Source organism: Aphanomyces astaci, assembly GCF_000520075.1.
Source record: "Aphanomyces astaci strain APO3 unplaced genomic scaffold supercont1.1, whole genome shotgun sequence".
NCBI classification, from domain to species: domain Eukaryota; phylum Oomycota; class Saprolegniomycetes; order Saprolegniales; family Verrucalvaceae; genus Aphanomyces; species Aphanomyces astaci.
The window spans coordinates 1,965,643-1,987,560 of record NW_009798264.1 but is presented as its reverse complement, the minus strand read 5'-3'; the positions used below and the strand labels follow the sequence as shown (position 1 = coordinate 1,987,560).

The 21,918-nt window shown below is 51.9% G+C and overlaps 10 protein-coding genes across 18 annotated transcripts; 7 read left to right on the top strand and 3 right to left on the bottom strand.

The window, feature by feature from the left end:
* Nucleotides 1–343: 343 nt before the first annotated feature.
* H257_00688 lies at nt 344–1,752 on the bottom strand. 2 transcript variants are annotated; one of them, XM_009823487.1, is made up of 5 exons: nt 1,465–1,752; nt 1,308–1,412; nt 1,029–1,249; nt 602–979; nt 344–493 (listed from the first exon to the last, which is right to left on the bottom strand). In XM_009823487.1, exons 1-4 carry the CDS (start codon nt 1,741–1,743, stop codon nt 634–636), a joined length of 951 nt encoding a protein of 316 aa, XP_009821789.1. In that variant the 5' UTR covers nt 1,744–1,752; the 3' UTR covers nt 344–493; nt 602–633. The 2 variants fall into 2 exon arrangements, with proteins under 2 accessions (XP_009821789.1, XP_009821788.1); XM_009823486.1 differs by having other exon boundaries at nt 344–979.
* A 188-nt stretch (nt 1,753–1,940) lies between these two features.
* H257_00687 (hypothetical protein) lies at nt 1,941–3,173 on the top strand. Its single transcript, XM_009823485.1, has 5 exons — nt 1,941–2,080; nt 2,133–2,291; nt 2,345–2,480; nt 2,542–2,993; nt 3,055–3,173. The coding sequence occupies exons 1-5, from the start codon at nt 2,024–2,026 to the stop codon at nt 3,127–3,129; spliced, it is 879 nt and encodes a 292-aa protein (XP_009821787.1). The 5' UTR covers nt 1,941–2,023; the 3' UTR covers nt 3,130–3,173.
* A 212-nt stretch (nt 3,174–3,385) lies between these two features.
* Nucleotides 3,386–4,785, top strand: H257_00686 (hypothetical protein). Its single transcript, XM_009823484.1, has 2 exons — nt 3,386–3,903; nt 3,967–4,785. Exons 1-2 carry the CDS (start codon nt 3,393–3,395, stop codon nt 4,698–4,700), a joined length of 1,245 nt encoding a protein of 414 aa, XP_009821786.1. The 5' UTR covers nt 3,386–3,392; the 3' UTR covers nt 4,701–4,785.
* Nucleotides 4,786–6,046: 1,261 nt separating this feature from the next.
* H257_00685 lies at nt 6,047–7,481 on the top strand. 2 transcript variants are annotated; one of them, XM_009823482.1, is made up of 2 exons: nt 6,047–6,621; nt 6,662–7,481. In XM_009823482.1, exons 1-2 carry the CDS (start codon nt 6,063–6,065, stop codon nt 7,414–7,416), a joined length of 1,314 nt encoding a protein of 437 aa, XP_009821784.1. In that variant the 5' UTR covers nt 6,047–6,062; the 3' UTR covers nt 7,417–7,481. The 2 variants fall into 2 exon arrangements, with proteins under 2 accessions (XP_009821784.1, XP_009821785.1); XM_009823483.1 differs by having other exon boundaries at nt 6,051–7,481.
* Nucleotides 7,482–7,735: 254 nt separating this feature from the next.
* On the top strand, nt 7,736–8,125 carry H257_00684 (hypothetical protein). The gene has a single exon (XM_009823481.1). The coding sequence runs from the start codon at nt 7,816–7,818 to the stop codon at nt 7,963–7,965; it is 150 nt and encodes a 49-aa protein (XP_009821783.1). The 5' UTR covers nt 7,736–7,815; the 3' UTR covers nt 7,966–8,125.
* Nucleotides 8,126–8,245: 120 nt separating this feature from the next.
* H257_00683 (hypothetical protein) lies at nt 8,246–11,062 on the top strand. 5 transcript variants are annotated; one of them, XM_009823477.1, is made up of 11 exons: nt 8,246–8,530; nt 8,586–8,748; nt 8,802–9,043; nt 9,104–9,335; nt 9,387–9,530; nt 9,577–9,953; nt 10,012–10,297; nt 10,358–10,509; nt 10,573–10,653; nt 10,716–10,862; nt 10,911–11,062. In XM_009823477.1, exons 1-11 carry the CDS (start codon nt 8,309–8,311, stop codon nt 11,004–11,006), a joined length of 2,142 nt encoding a protein of 713 aa, XP_009821779.1. In that variant the 5' UTR covers nt 8,246–8,308; the 3' UTR covers nt 11,007–11,062. The 5 variants fall into 5 exon arrangements, with proteins under 5 accessions (XP_009821779.1, XP_009821782.1, XP_009821778.1 ...); XM_009823480.1 differs by having other exon boundaries at nt 10,358–10,653; XM_009823476.1 differs by having other exon boundaries at nt 10,012–10,509.
* A 293-nt stretch (nt 11,063–11,355) lies between these two features.
* Nucleotides 11,356–11,951, top strand: H257_00682 (hypothetical protein; the record flags this gene model as incomplete). The annotated part of the gene is made up of 2 exons (XM_009823475.1): nt 11,356–11,647; nt 11,707–11,951. The coding sequence occupies 2 exons, from the start codon at nt 11,356–11,358 to the stop codon at nt 11,949–11,951; spliced, it is 537 nt and encodes a 178-aa protein (XP_009821777.1).
* Nucleotides 11,952–12,067: 116 nt separating this feature from the next.
* H257_00681 lies at nt 12,068–16,698 on the bottom strand. 2 transcript variants are annotated; one of them, XM_009823473.1, is made up of 8 exons: nt 16,096–16,693; nt 15,566–16,041; nt 15,342–15,473; nt 14,656–15,266; nt 13,707–14,073; nt 13,454–13,631; nt 13,156–13,407; nt 12,068–12,810 (listed from the first exon to the last, which is right to left on the bottom strand). In XM_009823473.1, the coding sequence occupies exons 1-8, from the start codon at nt 16,666–16,668 to the stop codon at nt 12,322–12,324; spliced, it is 3,078 nt and encodes a 1,025-aa protein (XP_009821775.1). In that variant the 5' UTR covers nt 16,669–16,693; the 3' UTR covers nt 12,068–12,321. The 2 variants fall into 2 exon arrangements, with proteins under 2 accessions (XP_009821775.1, XP_009821776.1); XM_009823474.1 differs by having other exon boundaries at nt 13,156–13,631; nt 16,096–16,698.
* Nucleotides 16,699–17,253: 555 nt separating this feature from the next.
* On the top strand, nt 17,254–20,383 carry H257_00680. Of its 2 annotated transcripts, XM_009823471.1 has the most exons (8): nt 17,254–18,598; nt 18,664–18,790; nt 18,850–19,162; nt 19,239–19,312; nt 19,360–19,569; nt 19,655–19,736; nt 19,834–19,928; nt 19,999–20,383. In XM_009823471.1, the coding sequence occupies exons 1-8, from the start codon at nt 17,370–17,372 to the stop codon at nt 20,308–20,310; spliced, it is 2,442 nt and encodes an 813-aa protein (XP_009821773.1). In that variant the 5' UTR covers nt 17,254–17,369; the 3' UTR covers nt 20,311–20,383. The 2 variants fall into 2 exon arrangements, with proteins under 2 accessions (XP_009821773.1, XP_009821774.1); XM_009823472.1 differs by having other exon boundaries at nt 19,834–20,383.
* Nucleotides 20,384–20,441: 58 nt separating this feature from the next.
* On the bottom strand, nt 20,442–21,779 carry H257_00679 (CMGC/CDK/CDC2 protein kinase). The gene is made up of 5 exons (XM_009823470.1): nt 21,523–21,779; nt 21,349–21,466; nt 21,226–21,287; nt 20,763–21,177; nt 20,442–20,689 (listed from the first exon to the last, which is right to left on the bottom strand). Exons 1-5 carry the CDS (start codon nt 21,723–21,725, stop codon nt 20,597–20,599), a joined length of 891 nt encoding a protein of 296 aa, XP_009821772.1. The 5' UTR covers nt 21,726–21,779; the 3' UTR covers nt 20,442–20,596.
* Between the last annotated feature and the right edge of the window lie 139 nt (nt 21,780–21,918).

The following is a 21,918-nucleotide window of genomic DNA, read 5'->3' as shown; positions in this document are numbered from 1 at the left end:
ACACGTCCCAACTATGGCACGGCCATTTCGCCTGGTGACTGCACAATACATCAACGTGATCACAGTGACGCGTTCCTATGGATTCACAGAGATGAACATGCCGTGTGGGTCGGTGGACGATTGTGCGGCCTGTCTAATGACGTTGTTTATGGATGTACTGTACATTATCCATACACCAAGCACAGCAGCTACTTCTCTGTACTCGTACTAGTCAAAACTCGTCACCTTGTTTGTCGAGCTCTGCTCCACTTAAGTATTTCTGTTCTTGGGGTGCTGAGTCGAGGTCATGTGTTCCGGAATATGTCGATACGACTGTGTTTTCAGCCAATAGCAAGCTGTATATGTTATATGTGAGTGATATGTTGCTCAACCGACAACTACATCGCCCAATCAGATTGCCTATAAAATATCTGACCAATCATAATTCAAAAATTTGTCGGTTATCCAATCATCGGCTCCAAATTTGTCGGTTTGATGTCGGATGCCATGCCACCTATATGTTGGTTTACTGTTAACTGAAAGAACCGAGGCGTTTAAACTAAAACGTCTCCTCCTGAGGATGGCCGAGCTGTATGTAGTCTTTCGATGAAATGCACCATACCTCTCCAGTTGGGTTTAGGCTTCGTCCACTGGTTAATATTGACCATGAGCGACGTCGTCACCGTGGGTAATAGCAATGCCTCCTGACGTGCCTAGTCGCGTGGCCCCGGCGGCAACCATTTTCTGCGCATCCTCCAACGTCCGTACGCCGCCGCTGGCTTTGACTTGGACGTGTCTCGGGTGCGCGATGCGACTCATCAGCATAACGTCGTCGATCGACGCGCCACGAGTGGAAAACCCCGTGGACGTCTTGATGAAGTCAGCTCCTGCCGCGATGGCCAAGTGGCTGGCGCTCTCGATCTCGGGGTCGGTCAAGAGCGCCGTTTCCAAGATCACTTTGCACATTGCACGCTTGGATTTGCATGCTGTGACCACGCCACTAGGGACCATGTGACAACGTTTCGTTGCTTTGGGGAAAACTTGAGTACCAAATGTCGCGGAGCACATACGCGTGGTCCCCAGCCTTGAGCTTTCCGACTGCAATGACCATGTCGATTTCGTCGGCTCCGTCCTGCAGGCATTGCGTGGCTTCGAACGCCTTGACGGCCGTTGCCGACGCACCTAGAGGAAACCCCACGACACAACACACTTTTACGTGTCGACGGCGGCATCCACGCCTGAGGGACTGATGCATCAATCCGTCCAAGACCTACAAGGGAATTAGCATGTGCGTGAGTTGGGGTTGTAACAATGTAATAGAAGCATACTTCTCGGGCGTAGGACGCGTAGATGCCATTAACACATACGGAGAAGAACCCGTTGTCAACGGCCTCGTTGCATAACACGGCGATGCTGTCCGGGGTCGCGTCTGCCTAAGGTGGTGTCGAATGATTGACAACTCGTAACGCATGGTGAGACACGTACTTTCAGCAACGTGTGGTCGATGTATTTGCTCAAGGGGTGATAAGATGCGTCGGATTCAGCTTTAAGGGCGTCGATACTGCAGGCATCATGAAGGACTGCGGCTGGCAAGTCGCCTTCAAAGTTTGGGCAGCTCTGCAGGTGGGACAGGAGCCGGTGCACAGACTTGGACACGGTGCCCTTGCAGTGCTTGCATTCCATGCGACCCATCTTCATCTGGGAGTTCTCGTCGGTGGGAATCTCATCGAATTCGTCCCATGCGGCGAGCTTCTTGCGCGGCATTGCTGGTTGCGGAATGAAAAATGAATCGTGCCCTTACATATTGTCACGGGCGCATCTGATTGGCTGGACATGAGTGGTTTTATACACTTCAAGTAGGTTTTATTGAGTCATGGGAGTATGACATGAAAAGAACGTTTAATTGGTCAAGGTCGTAAAACGTGTCCGGATAATAACCGTATGGTACATGTAAACTTCCTTTTTTGTTGAAGGTGCACGGAGAAGACGCGCCATCGAGCTGCGACCTATCGCCATCCAGGAACGTTGCCACTACTGTGGTAGTATGACCAAGGAAACAACATGCAAAGTGCTCTGTGTGGATGCCATATGTACCCAGCAGGTAATGCCCTGCCAGAACGAACTCGCTTGACATGACACGATGTGGAATGCAGGAAAGCGGTATATGCATCTCGTACGCATTGTTCGACGGCACTCCTGGCGACGAGAATGCTACGGGGGATCTGGAATCGTTGCTTGAAATGGATGTGGATATCTATGGCGAACAAGACCAGCATCTTGGCTTTGATCCATGCGTGTCGCTCGAAACACTGGTGCGAGTTCGGCCATGGCAAGTGTACCGTTGACACAGGCATCATATGCATAGGCCTTACAAAGCCCGCATGGAAGCAACACGAACGAAAAGACATGGAACGAAGAAGGAGAAAACAACGACGTCGCCCCCATCGACTCCACAGCGGACACCGCCAAACAAGACCGGCGGCGGCTCTCGTTAAGGAAAGGTGTAATTGTCTCCTGTTCGACGACGACGACAAGGTCGCTATAACATGGTGCGTGTGTTAGAGCTGTTCCAACACAGAATAAAAGCCCAAGATCTGTCATCCCCGGGGCCAAAGTCTGAAAACGACGGCATGACTGTATGTCGACCGTGTTACGAACAGCCCGAATACGACTTGGCCTCTCCCCTCGCCCTTCCTCCGTCGCCGACGTCATTCTATGAGCCCGACGAAACCCTAGACATCGATGGAGAGTCAAATAGCAATCAAGATGACGCCAGGCCTGACCCCATGTTGTCCAAGGCCAGTACAAAACTCATTCGAGGACGCAAAGTCAAGCACGGAGGCATATACTCGCTATTGCTCAAGGGTCTCAAACGCACCGACGACTACAACGATTCGGCTGTGCTCGTTGACTCTGCCAAAGAAAATATTATGGCCAAGAACCATGCGTACGTCACCCTCACGACGGACGCGGCAGGGGAAGTCGCCGAAGCAGCAGCACACACGCCATCCAAGGTAAGAAAACTCTTATCCCGACGAGAATGATGGGCGGGCTCACTGCATGGGAAATGACTAGCGCATGTCCCCGTCGCCGTCCAAAATGCAAGTTCGACATGGTGGCATTTACCGCATGCTTCGCGAGAAAACGTAGCAATAGGACTAACATTTCATTCATTCCATCGAAATGACTCCTCCTATTCTTTATGCAACGTGCGCTACTCGTACGGTCAACGCCATTCGTAAAGCGCCCGTCCGTCCACGGGGTCTGAGCTTGTGAGGATGCCGCCTTGACCCCCAAAATGTCCAAAGTCGAAACCGTCAAATAAAACTGTGATGTGATTGGCTAAAACTTCGACACGGAGCGACTGTGACTGGCCTACTCCGATCTCTTAAACTTGCAGTACGAGATTTGACATGTCCGACAATATTGCTGTCGCTCCCGCGGACGAGGAAATTGAGACCAACGTGCAAGAAGACGAAGGCCCTCCAGCAGCTCAAGAAGCCAGAGACCCATGGGAGGAGGAAGCAGTCAAGCTTTCTGCCGCGAGCACCGAAAATCTCATGCGAATGATGGAGTGTTCGATATGTAAGGAGTATTTGGTCAAGGCCACGCAGACATCATGCTGCGGGGCCGTGTTTTGCAAGCGCTGCATCTGCATGTGGGTGCGAGCCAAGGGTACATGTCCTGTATGCCGAATGCAGCAAATCCCAAGCAAATTGACGCTGGCGAGGTACGTTCAGCGAATTGCAGACGAGCTCAAGGACGATCTCTGCCCCACCAACGACGCCATCACCGACGGGGGGACGGGCCCATCCACAGAGGTCCAACACCGACTCGACCAATTGTTTACCCCAACAGGGGCTCAAAACCCCCTTGACCAAGTGTTTCAAGCGAACGTGTTGATCAACGAAGGCGGGGACGACGGTTGGCTTGCACACCCTACACCCTCATACACCTCTTGACAACATATCACACACTCGTTCGTAGATGGCCCCGTCGATGCCGCGGACAACGACGATCCAGGTCGACCGTATTTGTATGCAATCCCTGGCGCCGAAGATCGGGCCCATCAATGCACCATTCGCCTTGGTCAGAATGGGTCGTTCTCGTTGCTGCTGGAACACACGCAGCGGGTGATTTGCACGGCCGTGCGCACGCGCGGCGATGGCGATCACAGCATCACGTTGACGATCAAGTCACCCGACGACATGGTCGTGGTGGCGACGCTGGAGCTGCTTCCCCACAGCGATCAGTACTTAGCCGTCGATCACTTGGGCCGCGACATCATGGCGGTGGATTACATGTCCAAGGACCCCGTGTTGGTGCTTCCGAAACCGGTTCAAATCCTCAACGAGGGGTCTGACATGACGCCATTCGCTCCGCAGTCGCGCCGCGATTCCATCTGGATGCAAGTGCGCCGACCAGACACGTCGCGCGTGAATCCCTTCGAGGGCAAGTCGGACCCGTACTACGATTTCAACCGAAAACACTCTTGGCTGCGCCACGGAGGTCGTTATGTCCAGGGAGCCCGCACCATCCTCGTGCTGGTTGGCCCCAAGAACAACGACATGCCGTTCTTGTCGGTGGCGTACGCAAATACCGAGCGCAGTCGCGTCTGGGTCGACTTTTTGCACCCCATCGCCCCCCTGCAAGCGTTTGCGATTGCCCTCACAGCGATGGACCGCCACCGCCGCGTCCTCAAGGCCCGTGACGGTCCATAGGACCCTTCTGGTGTGATTTGTAACATGCATATGCCACGATGCTCTCGCGTGCTTGATGCATAAATATTGTGTGTTCTACTCCAAATTTCCATGGGCGGTTCTTAAATCGCCCCGATCCGAATGTCCGCGAAATGACCCCAATGACAAAAAGTGGGATTTCTCTCACAAAACAATCGATAATAATCACCCTATTATGACGCAGTTTCCTGACCTGAGTCAATGGACGACGATCCAATCTGCAGCATTAACACCTGAGCGCGTAGGCCTCGTATGCGAGTCTCTTCGCATCCCCAACACACATGCACACCTATGTACAGTACAGTACACACAAACATCTCAAGTTCACCAACTGGGCGCCCGCACTACCGCAATGTGCGACTACACTTCGTCGTACTGCCCAGGCTTTTGTGGAAAACTGAGTTGGATGTCCATTTTCTGCCCAAATCTTCGAAATTCTAACCAATGAAATCATCGCGGCTATTTGTTGGCGATTTTCACAATGGCTCACAATTGGCAAGTGTAACCGGAAAGCACAATACTAGTTACTATACTATTTTAATAGTATAGTAACTAGTAATATTTTATTTGAATATTCATTACTATTAAAATAGTAATGAACTATTCAAATAAATATTCAACAACTTCATGACCGGACTAACGTTAACGTTAGGGAAAATATATTGTTGGTTTTCGTTGATAACGTTAACTTGTCGTGCAACTATATTTATTCCCCGCGCGCCGTTGCAAAATCGACATCATATGGTACTGATGAGGACGATACTATCAATATAACATATCGAATGCCCACGTTCGACATCGACATGATATCCCCCCGATGCTTCGATTTCAATACATATCTACTCCGTCAAGGATGTACATTGGCAGCGTTGAGGCGGGACCAACCCCCTTCCCACAAACCATCCGAGACGCGGTGAAAGCTTCCAGCAATTGGCGCCATTTTCATGCGTTTTAAGCAGCGGACTGCAAGGGCACGAAGCTGTATGCTTAGTCGGGTTGCATATGGCGGGTTAAGTAAATGTCACTGTGACCGCAGGCATGACCACAATTCCCTTCGTATATATTACTGCTATAAAAATGTTAGAAATTCACTTCCAAGGGCTGTGAAGTGGGTGCCTGTTGCGAACGTGAACCACCGATATGACAAAGGGAATGTCGTCGAATGCTGCGGACGCATCCAAAGGGCGTGTGTCATAGCTTACATACAAAGGTACATATTAATACCATCATACTGTACAACGTTGTTCCCAGTCTTCATTTACATTCATTATTAAATGAGGGAATTCCGTAAATCAATGCCAAGCCTCTGATTGGTCAGATTTTGGAGAGGCAATTCGCACCTGGATGGATTGCCCACGTGACGATGGGGCAACTGCTGTCGACCTGAACGAGATTCAGGTCGAGGTACGTCCTCCTGCCGAAGAAGACAAGGCACCATCGACGGAAGAGGATGCTGATGAAGAAGTGAAGGGTCCATCAACAAAGGATGCTATTGTTGAAGAAGAACAAAAGGGTCCATCGTCGACAGAGGTGGTTGCTACTGTTTCCTTATCCGCCATGACGACTGAAAACCTGCTTCGGATGTTGGAGTGCGCCATCTGCAAGGACTACTTGGCTACTGCCACGCAGACATCGTGTTGTGGGACCGTCTTCTGCAAGCGATGCATTCGCACGTGGGTTCGAGCGAAAGGCACGTGTCCAGTTTGTCGCAAGAGTCATAGCTTGGAGAATCTGGTTCCTGCGCATTACGTCCAGCGAATCGCAAATGAAATGCGGGCCGACCTTTGCCCTCCAGATGAAGATGTGGACATGGCAACGACGGACGTGGCGACGCCCCCTTTCCCCAACGGCGCTCAAGCCGCCCACGTCCATCCCCCGAATGACCCTATCCTCCCCAATCAAAGTACGTCAACTACACTGGCCTGGTCTGATCCATCCTGTAGACGCTCCACCAGTCGTTCGCCATGTTCCTGTGGTCCACGAAGACCTTCCGCATCCTCTTGACTTGCGCATCGTTACGAACACAATAGACGGCGTGAGACAGCTGGACATTCGATCAGGCCCGAATGGGTCGTTTATATTCACGTGTCCGTTCACGATCGGCGTCGTGTGCACCGCCGTGCGAAATCGAAACGCCGTCGACCACAGTGTCAGAATGACCATCAAGTCGGCGGACAACGTCGTCGCAGCGCACGTGGAGCTGCTGCCTCACAGCAACCAGTACCTGGCCATGGATCACTGGAACCAAGACCTCGCCGCGATCAGCTATGCCGCCACCAATCCGATTGTGGCTGTTCCCTTGCCCGAATGGCGAGGGCTGGATGGCCCTAACGACATGATCATGCGCGCGTATGAACCACAATCCCGCCGCGATACCATTTGGACCCAGGTCCGTCGACCCGACACGGCGCGCGTGTTTTCCATGGTGGCCAAGTCCGACCCGTTTTGGAACTTTTCCCGGTCGAGGAATTGGCACGGTAAGAATGGCCGAGTGAGAGACGAATCGACCACCCTGCTCGTCCTCGTGCGACCCACTTCCATCGACGAGCCAATGTTGACGCTGGCGCGCTCAGGGTCTGACCGCCAGCGGTTTTGGCTCGACTTTCTTGGCCCCATCGCGCCAGCTCAAGCAGTTTTCATTGCGCTCACGTGTCTCGACCGCCACCGCCGCTTCCTTCGATCTCGCGACGACTCGTAACTCTCAACTGACGTTGTTCGATCTGAGTGGCTGATGGAACCGAAATAATGGGATTTGATTGGCTATTATTGGTTGTTGGTATCAATGCGATTGGACAATTCACGCATGTTTTCAATGTAGTACTGTGGCAAACACTCCTTGGAAGTACGGCAATTGGAGGCTGTATTAAGTACGATATATTTTAATTCATTGGTCTGTGAGTTGAATTCCACCTTTTTTAAATTTCGATCATGCTTTTTTAGGTACGTTTGTTTGAACGCACTTAATGGGGCAAGTCCCTCACTTTTATGCAGAATTAGTATAAAAGTGGCCTGGGTGAGGCGAACCTAGGCCGGATATGAAGTGACGGCTGAGGGAACGCCAGCATTATCAGAGCCAACAGTTTCCTGCAAGATCATCATGCCCAGCGTCAAAGCCGAAGTCGGAGTCGCCATTGCCCTCGGCGTGGGTTTGGGCTATGTGTGGAAGTCGTACGCCGATGGTGAACTGAAGACCATCGACACCTTCTACCAGGACCTCAAGAAGAAGGCCGCTCGTAACAACGAATAGGTCCACATTGGCAGCGGATACGTGATTCGGCGGTTGGTTGGAGGGGGTACTCCGTCGTTTCAATGCGCCGCTGCGACTGCTATCGTACCAATATACTTTGAATGCTCCATTTGCCGTACCATAAAGCGCGTTATTGTAATGGAAGATGTCATTTATTTCCTCTTGGATTGTCCAGCTAATTGAATGGATGGAAGTATTCACAGCGATTCCTTCGGTTCATGGTGACTGTCGGTACATACCGAATCGAATTCACGACCGCTCGAAGTGAGGAGGTTGCCGTGAAACGGCTGCCCTTGCAAGGATATCTAAAACGCCGGAATCCAGCCAACGGCATCCTTCGCGCATGCGAATTTACATCCACGTCGACCCCAGTGGCGGTTATAGCGAATGGACGTACGTGTGCAAGACACCGCTGACACACGTGCACGAAGCTGTGACAGCGTTTGTCGACGCGTACAACTGCAAGTTCCCCACGCAGCAGCTCACGCCCAGCTTGCTCGTGGCAATGGCCAACAACAAGCCACTGGAACCGACCAAGAAGATCTCAACGCTTCTTGACGACCATGTACATCATCAAGTACATCAATGTGCCTCTCGATGTTGAGACAGACGTAACGTAGGATTCGTGCGAGCTTGCACTTGTCCATGTGGCAACCTCACCACCGCCTCAACCTGTTGTTACTTCCGTGGAGCCCAGAAAGCCCAACCACGGTGCCGTTGACATGCTCCTCGGGCACGCAAACAAGCACAGACAGAACAATGCATGGCGGTCGGCCAAAGCATGTAAGGAAGCGCTATGTTTCTTCACACAAGAAACGTGAGCTTACTTTGGGCAGTGTGGGAGGCGGTGCTGGTGGACATGGACACTGCGAATGCGTCTGCGATGCAAGGGATGGTGGACTTGTACATGCAAAGCACCCAATGGACCAAAGCCAAGTCGGTCCTCTTGAAGCTGCTCCTTGCGGATCCAACGCATCAAGCACCGCGTTTGCAATTAGCCACGTGCGAAATGCACTTGGCCAACTCTGGTCGTGCCATTACCATCTTGCAGGAGCTCTTGTCCACACCGAGTTTAACGGTACAGCCCGTCCGTCCAACCAGTGTTGTCGGACGTTGACGTGTTTGTTGTCGTATGTAGCCGGACATGGATCATGACGCGAGCATCCTACTCGCAACCGCGCTGTACGAATGCGGGTCGATCAAAGATCAAGACAAGGCCGTGTCCATCTTGGTGCATCTCCTGGACAAATCCAACCATACGGACATGGACGCGATGGCCTTGTACAGCCAAGTGGCGCACGATCGCGGCAAACCCGCCCAAGCCATGCAAATGATGTTGAAAGTGCTTGTGGACCGACCCAAAGATAAACGTACTCGTGGTTTTGTTGATGTCAGCCAGCACACTCAATGAACGTCCATAGGCGTCCAAGCCAAATGCGCGGCGTTCTTGGAGGCCCCGCGTGGGTTTGAGTACTTGCAGCTCGCGTTGGACCCGACGTCCCCGTCCACGGCACCTGCGTACGCGTACTTGGCGTCCGTGGCCAAGGACCACGGAGCCATGACCGGTATACGCATGTCCTTTGAGTTGAGGGGCTCATGTCGTTCCTGTAGCTTGCGTGTCGTGCTTCCAACAAGCAGTGGCCCAATGCCCCAGCGATGTCATGTTTGCCTTGAATTACGTGCACGCGCTGGAAGTGTGCGGGCGATACGGCGACGCGTTCGTCGTTGTCAAGCAGTTTGTACACAACACCCCAACCACGGTCGTTGGGATGGACTTGACGTGTCAAGACATTGCAGCTGTGTTGGCGCCCTACTCGACGCTAGATGACGCGAGTGGCCATTGGACAGAGGAAGCTGCGATGGCGTGGAAAGGAACTCACGTCTGTGTGTACCATAACGACGCAAAATTCGAGCGCGCCGTGGCCACCACCGTCGACTTGACCGGCCAACAACTCGATTTATTGGCACTGCTGTGCACCCTTGTCAAGGCAAATACCGACATTTGGAAAAGTGCAACACTAACATATATATATATCGCTTGCCTAGATCTTGTTCCTGCAAGGGTGCCTTCGCCCCGTGCCCGCTTTGGTCGATGCAATCGAACCGTTGCGGTACCACTACGGCCACCTCCTGCACACGACGTCGATCCGCAACGAGCACGCGTACTACTCGTGCATCACGCAGCTGGTGACCATCCCGTCGCTCCATGTGCCGCGGCCCCGTCCGTCAAATATCATTTACGTGTGTGGAGACTCGCATGCGTTGGCGACGGCATGGCGGTCCGTGGGTGCCCATGTCCTGGTTCCGGCGCTCGTGACGGGCCTCAAACATTGTACGACGTTTGACTGCCTGTACGACCCGTTGTGGACATATAACGGCACTTTGCACACAGGGCATTTGCGCAAGACATCGACGTTTTACCCCAAAGTGCACTTTTTCAACGTGATCAAGTCCATTCCACGTGGGGCCACTGTCGTGTTTGTGTTTGGCGAAATCGACTGCCGCGAAGGGCTTCTTGTGGCCGTGGAAAAGTGTCGCTACGAGGTGATCCCTAGTGTCGAAGCATACGATTTCGATAGCTACAGTAAGCTAAGCAAACGCCAGTAGACTCTCGAAGAAGGCATGGCGCATACCATGTCCATCTTCATGGACGTTGTGGAGGATTTGGTGCGGGAGTTTGGGTTCAAGGTTCGCATACATACATACATACACGGGCGTACGTCGAGTCATTCACTTGGTTGTGTACGTAGGCATTCATTCATCCGATCGTGCCCGTGCTCGACGAGACCCGACACATTGTGCAGCTTTACAATCGCCTATTTCAGGCCAAGGTGCAAGGTAGTACCCTGTGCCATTGGATGGACTTTTTCGACAGCCTCTTGACCCCATACAACAAGGTGCCGCCTACCCCTGGAGTTGACTTGACTGGTATTTTGATGGTGTAGCTCCAACCGTCGTACGTGCTCGACGGAACCCACCTGCACCCGTCGTACCTGTCTTTATGGGCCACCACGTTGGAGCCCCACATGAGTGCGATATAATCATTACAGTAGTACTGCCTGATAGCTAAGTAGTCGCATTGTACGTTGTTCAGCTTTTGAATCATGGGGATGATTGTACAGAGCAAGTGACGAAACGCGGAGGACGTCGAACAGAGTGTGCATACGATACGCCCACTTTGCGACGACTAGAGCTTTGGATTGTCGTCACAGAGAGGGCGTTGATGACAGGTGGGCAAAGGCATGCATCACATCCTGGCGGTATTTAGGAAAGACAGGGGAGGGACGGAGAAACTGTCTACCAGTAGTGCACGGGTCGTCCATAAATAGATTCCAGTGGACTTTGGCTAAGACTAGGGGCTGTGCGAGGAATTGCTGCGGGGGATATACGATGATCAACCTGCCTTCGATCACAGAGATTGCGCAAGCAGCCCCCGGGACCGCACGACGAGGCTCAAATCAACCTGGCAAAACCCCCAGCAGTCCACGGAAGGCCTCGGAATTGCGCGCACATCCCAGTCCTCGGAGGGGGGTCACGAAAATGCACTCCAATTTGATGGTTCCCAACGACGTTGCGGACAGGGCCCTGTCCAAGCTCGGCGTGTCGGAAGAGACGCTGCGCATTGAGAAGCTCATGAAGAAGCTGGGTGTGTGCGACCACGACCTGGAGGAATACGACGACTGTACGACGCACTTTGGTTTATGTATGCTCATTTTTGTTGTCACGTGGTGATGGGATTAGTACAACGGCACTCGGCGGTGCTGGAGCTGTCGATTGACCAGCTGACCAAGGAGGAGCTGCTGTGTGGGTACTCCAAGAAGCAAATGCTGCGGGCCAAAGCCGTCCGAAGCCTCGGCACTTCGGAGGAGGAGATCATCGACGACCATGCGCAGCGAGTGTCAGGGCTGGGGGCCCAATCCTCAGCAACCCCCCGAAATCTATCCCCCCGACTAAGGCAATACGAATATCCATTCCCATTTCTATGACTTGCTGATGCGTGGTTGTGTAGGAGAATCATGATCATGCTGCCAGCCAAGTGGATAAAGCACCCACAAACACAGCATTGAACGACCCCTACAACTGTACTACGTATTATACCAGTGCGGACGTTGATTAATTACCCTTATACTGACGTGGGTACAGTATGTATGTAGGTGCAGTAGTAGGTGCAGTAGTACAGTCTTGTAGTACTAGTTAGCTCTAATTTTTATCTTTTGTTTACTCTTCGTGCTTTCACGCAAACACTACCATGTACTACTGTATACTACTACTACCAACCATATATATCATGCAAATACAGTAACACATCGGAATCCCCTTTGGCACGACCATGGACTTTGAGTGTCCATGTCCATCTTATTTGTGTTGCGCCGCCACCCACGCCTGGATTTGAGCCTTCAGCGCCGCGTTGGGCACGAGCTGGTCGACGGTCAGCGGTGATCGCGTGAATGGGTCGGACGCGTCGTTCATCAAGTGCTGCGTGATGGTGGCTCTGTCCACGACGTACCCGCTGGGCAGTGTCACAGGCTCCTTCATCAGCTGCCACAGGAGCGGGTCCATAAACTCGTCGGGGATGTCGCCCAGCATGGCTTCGTCCTGCGTGTTGCTGTTGAAAAGGTCCTCCACCGTCTGCGCAAACGAGTCGAACGCCGCCACTTTGGCCGCGTCCACCACTTGCGTGCGCTGCAAAATGCCCGCGCACTTGCGGTACACGGACGCGTCGTACAGGCCGTTGGTTGCCACCGCCAGCTGGAAGCTCTCGTACTGGCTAAAGTGCAAAATCGTCTCGACAATCTCGCACAGCATCACCTTGGGCCGGAACTTGTACACTTCGGGGTTGGTCACCTGCAACGATGAAAACATACATCAATATATATATATATATATATATATATATATATATTTGTCACGTCGAGTCGAAAACTTGGAATGCTCTATCACACGAGAACAGCAAAGACCAACTCGGCAGACAATCGAAATTCGACCAATCAAAAACCAGAACACTTTTCAAGTGGCCAATCAAATTCCATACCACATCGAATTAGTGTATGACTGAAAGGATTCAACACTTTTTACAACATTCAGTACAAGACAAAAATAATCCATCGATGGAGTTGGGGATTCCGCACACAAAACTCCATATATATTGGCTAAAAGCACTATATATATATATAACTTCAACAGTCGCACCTTGAGATCCAACCCTCGCGGCCCCGCCAGCTTGACCAAGACGCTGTTGAGCATCCCCACGAGGCGGTCTTCGAGCTCGGCCGTCAGAAACGGCGCTTGGATCTCGGACGTCAAGTACGACATCATGTGAATCGTCTCATTGGCCAGCTGCAAACTTGACGTGACCGTGCGCTCCTTCTCAGCCAGTAGACTTTGCTTTTGTTCCCGCACTGCTTCGTTCAAGCTCAGCCATTGCGGGCTTTGGCTTTCTTCCTACCAACACACATATATATATATAAATATTTCTAGAAATGCCTACTTGGAGCGACTTAATCTCGGGCAAGTTGGTCAAGGCATCGGTGAGCAACGAGTTGATATGGTTCATGAGCCCATGGGCAAACTTGACAAACGCCGGTTGGTTCTGGCTGATCATCACGAACGCCGCCTTGTGGTCAGGACACTTCCACAAGTATTTCAACAAGCACGCAATGTTGTATCTACCCACGACGCCACGTCATATCCCCGTCACTCGCGTTGATTTCAAATATAATAAAAATATTATAAGACCCCACCTGTGCTCTAGTTTTTCATAAAACCCCGTCTGTTCGACGTCTCCGTACAGCGCCAACAAGCACGGCGCCAAGTGCTGCTGGGCCAACTTGCTCTGCACGAGCGCCGCAACCGCCGACGGGATCGCCGCCGTCGGTCGGTCCTCCGACTCGTGCGAAGGCAGGCACATTTCAAACAAGCACTCGCTCATCTTGGCGCGGAGGTGGGGGCTGCGAATGAGTTGCGGGGACGACAAGAAGATCAGGGCCATGGTCAAAAAGTCGCCAAACTCGAACGACTTGAGCTCGTCGGGCGCAAACCGAGCCACAAACAGCACGATGCTCAGGATGTCTTCGACGACATGCTCGGGCACAGACGGCACCAACAAGGCTACAACAACATGGATGGTCATATATTTACCCGAAAAGATTTTTGGACTACTTTGATGTGCTGAATCGCCAAATATATTGATCGATTCTATATATTTTGAATATACAAAACACGGTAATTCGAATTCACACTAGTATTTGGCAGTCGTCACACACTAATTTCACGTAGATGAGGGTGATTTCCTACAATCTGATTGGCTATATATACATTTGCCGATTCTTCTCCACATTTTGGTTGTGTCGTCGATTCATTCTTTCTGTCCAAGTCGCTCCAGTTTAGAACATAAACACAACAATTATATATATATATATTGTGGATTCGGTACAGATGACCCCGTCGAATAATCGAATATCGACGCTATTGGCTAATCCATTTTGAGTGGATTATTTGATTGGCTCTTACAAAAAGGACAAGTAGATTCAACCAATCACAACAACTCCAGCGGGATTCAATATTGATTGGACAAACCACGCGAATACTTTTGAAAGTTTATAGCGAATTTTCACAATATATACATACACCTTTTACATAACTATACACAATGACTTACTCTATAAACAATAACTATACACAAGGGCGTACCGTCGGCGGGGGTGACCAACGGCAGGAGGTCCAAGCCAGCTAAGGCAACCGCATTCCCATTTGGAGATAGGCACAGGCGGCACGTGACATTGGCAGACAGCAGCGCAAATCGAACAAGGTCGTGCAAGAGTTCTGGCTGGAGCAGCTTGGCGTCGATGATCATCTTGGTCGCGGCGAGCATCTCGAACTGCGCGCGGCCGCGGGGATCGTCGTTCATGTGGTTCTGCATGTACGACAGCTGGCGCAGGAGGCGCATGTACTTGCCGATTGTGGCCACGGGCCCAATGTGGACTGCGCGCAGGGTGAGGAAGAAGCACTGGGTGATAAAGTTGAACGACGCCAAGGCAGCAGAGGGCGGCGCGGGTTGCTGCTGCTCAGACGAGGACGACGGCGCCACGAGTTTGGTCGTGTCTTGCGGAAACAGCGGACTCGAACAGCACTTCCAGTACGTAGCATCGATCAGCGCGTGCTTGGTGGACGGCGGCAGGAACGGGCCGCAGAGCCGGAGCAGCACCACGTTCAGGTTTATGAGCATGCCGGCCGTGGACACGAGCGCCGGGTTCGGGTTCTCCTTGGACCCTTCGACGTTGACCACCATCGCTTGCTCGAGCCTACACCACACATCGTCGCAGAATATTAATTGCTATCGATATATTTTCGTTTTCGTGGTTTTATATTTCGCATACCATTGAATCGTGCGGGTTTTCGAGTGCGCCCCCCCCTTGAGCAACGAGCGAAAGATATCTGTGACAATGTTGTGCAGCAGCGACAGCTTGGATCGCAAACTCTCGACCGACTTGTTGACATCCACGCGGGAGCTACTCCATCATATGTCAAAAAATAGCCAAAAAATGCCCAAACAATGTCAAAAATAGCCAAAAAATGGCAAAAAATAGCCAACATCGTGTACCGTTTCGTAATGTTGGCAAACAAGTCCTTGATGGCCGGGTCGGGCGCGTCGGTGCTAAAGCGAAGCAGAATGCCCAGCGCCGTGGCATCTTGCAGGCGGCGGCCGTTGAGCGGCGGCGTGAGCAGGAATCCAGGGATGTTGGTGAACACAGTCGCGAAGCCCTTGATGCGAACGAGGGAGCCGATGGTTTGGATCGGACTGGACCACGACTCCAAGGCCAAGATGGACTGCGACCCGAGGAACACCTCGGATACGAGCTTCTGCAGGATGGGGCCGCCGACGCGACCCACGGCGGCGTTGCCACCTTGCGCTTCGAGGCCGGCAGCCAGCGCCTCCAAGTACGACGACGTGCTCGCGTTTGGAGATCGAACCAGCGCGTCGAACGCTTCCAGTGGGGTCACCTTGGACGGAAACATCTCTGGTTCCAGCAGACACGTGACGCTGTAGTTGATGCATTGCTCTTGGACCGACTGCACCTACGAGTAGCGATAATAATTGAAGAAGGGCTAATTCGATGAAATGGTGAATACCACGAGGCGGTCGGCGTCGTTGAGACCCGACGATTCCGTTCGGACGCGTTGGTACACTGCAAACAAGTACTCCAACGCGGAGCTGTACGTTGGATCGTCGACCAGCAGCCGCAAGTACAGGACTTCGCTCAAGTTGTCCGAGTTGATCGTGTCGCTGTCGGTGGCCACGTACACGAACGTTGAGCCTGCATGGGATTTAGTGAGCGTCACGCCCAAGATTTGTTGGAGGGCGTTGTGCAGCGGATCCCGACGAGTGGATGATTTACGTTTCGTCAAGTCCGGCGCATTCGACAGTTGCGGAGATGGACCGTGGTTGCCGTGTTCAATTGGCGCAGGCGTTATTGCCTTCACTTGGTTTGCAGGTGGCGGTCGTTGAACAGGGGGTGGGGTCGGCGCTGACGCAACATCAGCATTAGACGCCGCCGTTGACGCCTCCAACGCAGCCAATCTGTCCAATCTCTTTTGACGCAATTCCTCGGCAGTGGGTTGATTCACAGGGACAGTGTCCGTCTTCTCTTCTTCGTTGGTTGGCTTTGCATCGCCATTCATCCACGAGCCAATCCACGATGCCATCGATCCTTCCGCCGATGATTTCCGTCGGAATTTTTGGTTTGGATATTTCCGACCTCACCATATCCGTACGAGTTATCCGTAGTTTTATCCGTATCCGCAAGTGCGCATTAACCGGATAAACAGGACCAATCCGGTTACCAAGAGTTGAGGGTGATTTGACAAACCATACACCAGTCAAAACAGTGCTTTCCGTGACGATTTGATATACAATTCGCGTTACGGTCCGCAGGCAGGATTCACACCCGAACGCCACGTCATGGAGGTCGCAATGGTTGCTCGTTACAGGATATTCTTGATACTAATATATAGTATTACTAGTATACCGGTATATATTAATAGTAAGTTCTGCGGTAACAACTATTTCGAGGTATTTCGATCCATGGTGTGATGATCTGGGTACGTATATGGGTAGTATAATTGGGACAAAAATAAGCAAAACAATTCACCTATATCTCACTGCCCATCACTATTAAGCTTGGTGTTTGTATGATATGGGGCTCATTGACACACTAAAAGTACACGGTATTTGGGAAAAAACGTTTTTTCATTGGAAAATCATTCCACGCATTGTTTGGACACTTTAGAGTTGGTTTGGCGGCCTACAGTAATACTTTTGACTTCGAACGAGGCGAGCCGTCACTGTTTGATTGGTGTGAAGACACAACCTGCCACTTTGCGATATCGGTGGATGCTCAAGTGCCATGCAGCTGCTGACACCATCCAAGCAAGTCACGAAGACGACAACGTGCATCTGTCCCGCCCATGTCAAAACCAAGCTGCTTGTGCGAAGCAAGAGCAGTCAAAAGTCCACCACCACCGTCATGCTGGGGGGACAGCGCACGGCTGAAAAGACGACGATGTCGTACGTTACGTTCAACGGCGACCTCACGCCTCGAGCCAAGCAGCAGTTGACCACCACGGAGCTCATCAAGCGAGCCGAGAAGCTCGATTACTATCTCCAACTGGCTTATGGGTACGCCAAGCAGATCGAGGACATGGCGCCTATCGCCACCGTGTCGTCGCCACTGGTCCAACACGCGTGGGAATGCCGGCGTCATGTGGCGCCGCCGCCCTTCCGAGCCAGTCCCGAGTTTACACACATGCAGTACACCGCCGTGCGCACGCAAGACCCAATCAACTTCTCCCGCGACGGATACGTCCTCCGCGTCAAAGAGTGCGGGAACGACGTCAAGGTGTTTGTGACCATCACCATGTACAACGAGCCAGCGTCCCAGCTCGAGAGCACGCTCGTGGGACTGGCCAAGGGCATCGCGTACATGTGTGAGCAGCACGGGTACGACTACTGGCAGCATGTGGTCATCTCGATCGTGGCGGACGGACGCAGCAAGATCAACCCGTCCATGTTGACGTACCTGTCGACACTCGGTTGCTTTGACAAGCCGACGATGGTTCAAATGTCCATGGGCATTGCCGCGGAAGTGCATTTGTTCGAAGCCACAGTGCAAATGCCCACAGCGACGGACGGACTGTTTTACCCACCGATGCAAGTGATTTTCGCATTGAAGGAAGCCAACAACGGCAAACTGCACTCGCACCTGTGGTTCTTCAACGCGTTTTGCGAGCAACTAGCTCCGAAGTACACGGTCTTGGTCGACGTCGGCACGATTCCCGCGGAAACGTCCGTGTACCGGCTCATTCGAAGCATGGAGCGCAACGCGCAAATTGGCGGCGTGGCCGGCGAAATCGCCGTTGACCGTCCACAGTTCTTCAACCCCGTGATCGCAGCCCAGCACTTTGAGTACAAGATTGCCAACATCATGGACGCATCCCTGCAGTCCGTCTTTGGGTTCATCGGGGTGCTGCCAGGGGCGTTCTCGGCCTACCGGTACCAAGCGATTCGCGCGATTGACGGCGAAGGCCCGCTGGTCGAGTATTTCAAGAGCCTCACCGCGTCCAAGAAGGAGCTCGGGTGCGTCTGTTGGTTGAATCGTTCGTACATTCGTGCCCTGATGGTGATGCACTTGGTGTGTGTAGGCTATTTGTGGGCAACATGTACTTGGCAGAAGACCGCATCTTGTGCTTTGAGATTCTCGCCCGACGAGATTGCAACTGGACCATGCACTACGTCAAGGACGCCATCGCGTCCACCGACGTGCCCGAGGTAATTGTCTTTTTCATCGAATAGATTGATAATATATAATATTATTATTGTCTTCTTAGACGTTGGTGGACCTGATCAAGCAGCGGCGGCGGTGGCTGAACGGGTCGTTCTTTGCCGGGTTGTTTGCGATCTGGAACTTTGGCCGCGTGTGGCGGGACACGTCGCACAGTTTCGCACGAAAGTGCATCTTCACATTGCAGTTTACGTACATGGCCGTGCTCAACGTGCTCAACTGGTTCCTTCTCAGCAACCTCTTCCTCGCATTCTACTACATCTTGTCCCTTGCGCTGTTCTACCGGTCGCCCGTGCTCCTGCGTGTGACGCTGACCATGTACTTTGTGCTCGTGGGCAGTCTGATTGTGTTTGCCCTCGGTATGTATGCCCATGATGTAGAACCATTCATGAATCCACGATCCATCCCTTTCATCTTAAATGCAATTTGGAGTAGGCAACAAGCCAGGCCGACGCACGGCCGGGTTTTACAAAGTCAGCTCGTACATTATGGGCTTCATTATGCTCGGGGTAAAGTGAGAGAATGAACGGAATGATGGTGTTGACGGCTGTGGTAGGCCACCGCCATTTCCCTGTTTGCCTTGACTGGACAAGTGCATTTTATGGACATCCGCCCCGACTTGGTGTCGTGCTCGGTGGCGGACTGGGAGCTGCCAGCCGGGGCGGTGTCGTCCATCGGACTGGTGTTTCTATCGGCGTTCTCGCACGGCGAATTCAGTATCTTGGCCAGTACCATTCAATACTACTTCATGCTCCCCACGTTTATCGTACGAATATATATATATATATATATATATTTCCGTGTACAATATGTATATTTTTTAGGATATTCAACCCTTTCATTTATGATAGAACATTCTGGGGATTTACGCATACAGCAATCTGCACGACTTGAGTTGGGGCACCAAAGGCATCGACTCGAGCCACCACTCTGGTACGTGTTTACATAGCCACATTCTTCCAAATATATATATAATATATATATTGACTATGAAGTGTGAATATATATATATATATTTATATATTCCTAGGTGGACACACTGGCGGGACCAGTATCAAACACATGGTAGCATTACAATTAAACACTGCCAACCTCGACGTGACCATGGAAGCGGACAAGCAAAAGGTACGTTAAATATTTAAAATATATTATTTATTTTTGCCATCGACCGCCATATATCTCTTTCGTGTGGTAGCAATCCGTGGCGGCCGAGCACGAAGACGTGGACAGCAGCTTTCGCGTGTTCCGGTCAGTGCTGTTGCTCACGTGGTTGCTCTCGAACGGCGCGTGGCTGTACATGGCCACGTCGTTCATTTCGTGCTCGTGCTACCTCAAGTACCTGTCGTTTACCGTCGCCGTGGTCAACATCATCCGATTCTTCGGCGCGATCGTGTTCCTCGCCTTCCGCATCATGCGCGGCGCCACGCAATGCGCTGCAAAAGTGTGCTACTTGACCGCCGCCGCCGACTGTTTGCCACGATTTCGGCAAGACACCTCGAACGTCTAAGTTATAAAACCATACAATAATATACAGCTATGGGGGAACAAATTCTCTCTCCCTATGGCAGTTTTGTTCTTGTCGTTCGCGTTAGTATGTACTATTGTTTGACGTGGCCGCCAAGGCTCTGTACTACTTACTTCTCCATCCTAGCTGTCCATCGCCAGGAAACCCACACGAAAGAAATTGTGGACTGGATCGTGTTCAAATGGGAAACGTACAAGCATTTCAACCACACAACAACGGTGAGTAGTGCATGCCTCACCACCGATACATGTCTAGGTTGCAGACCTGTCTAAATATATTCGGAAGGCAAGTCGTTGAAGTACGGGTGACGCGTGGCGTCTTTGGCGGTGATTCGTTCCGAAGGGGAGTACGCCAGCATTTTCTACACGGATGCAACGAACGTCAAGGACGTCATAATCATCACAAGATATATCACGGGTATATATGTACAGTACCTTGAGCAAGTCCAAGCCATCAGAGTCCAACTTTGGAAACATGGGCTCGAGGTCTTGAGGACGCCATTTTGGAAACGTGGCCGCGTAGTCTCGTAGCCCAGACACCCCCGGCCAAATGGATTCGTCGGGGGTTCCCAACATGCGAAAGATGCGGTAAAGTTGATCGATTTCAGAGTCCCCCGGAAACAGCGCCTTCTTTTTGATCAGCTCGGCAAAGATGACGCCACACGACCATATATCCACGGGCGGGGAGTACACTTCTTGGCCCAAGAGGATTTCTGGGGCGCGGTACCACAACGTCACCACTTCATGCGTGTACTTTCTCGACGGCATGGAGAATGCGCGAGCAAGGCCAAAATCTGCGATCTTCAGCGTCCCCGACTCGCTCACCAGTAGATTTTGCGGCTTCAAGTCTCTTCAACAGTGCATTAGGTTCATTTTCATGGGAAGGTACAACTTCTACCTGTGCATGACTCCACGAGCATGGCAAAACGCCAACCCCTTGAGCAATTGGTACATGTACGCCTAGATAGATAGTCACTTCAGCACGATACATCTTTAAAGGGGGGATACGCGGAGGACGTACCTTGATCAGCATGGGATCGACAGTTCCTAGCGTTTTGTCCATGTGGCGCTTCAAGTCTCGGTCGACAAATTCAAACACCAAGTAGAGTTTGCCCGAGTCTTGCAAGCAATTCAGCAGTCTAGTGGAGGCGTGCAAGTGTGAATCCTTGCAGAGGACAGTTAGGAGAGCCCGTACCGAACAATGTTGGGATGCTCAAGTTCGCGCAAGATGGAAATCTCTCGGAGCGCCGTGGACGGAATGCCCTCGTCTTCGACTTCGAGCCGGATTCGCTTCAATGCAACCGTGTGTCCCGTCTTGAGATCCTTCGCCTTGTACACCACACCATACGTGCCCTCTCCGATCGTTCCATTCTTCTCAATCTTCTGGTAGCGCTCCATGATGGCGGCGTTGGCTCGAGTGCGGTGGCGGTCGAATTGGAAATTGAGCTCTGCCGTTATTTCAAAAATGTTTCAACTTCGCGCCAAGAAAGTCCAAATAAACCGTTGGGATTGGCTAGAATTAGTCAAAAACAGCCAATAATATTGCACTTACATGTACGGATAAGAAAGGTTATTATGCGGATAAATCTTG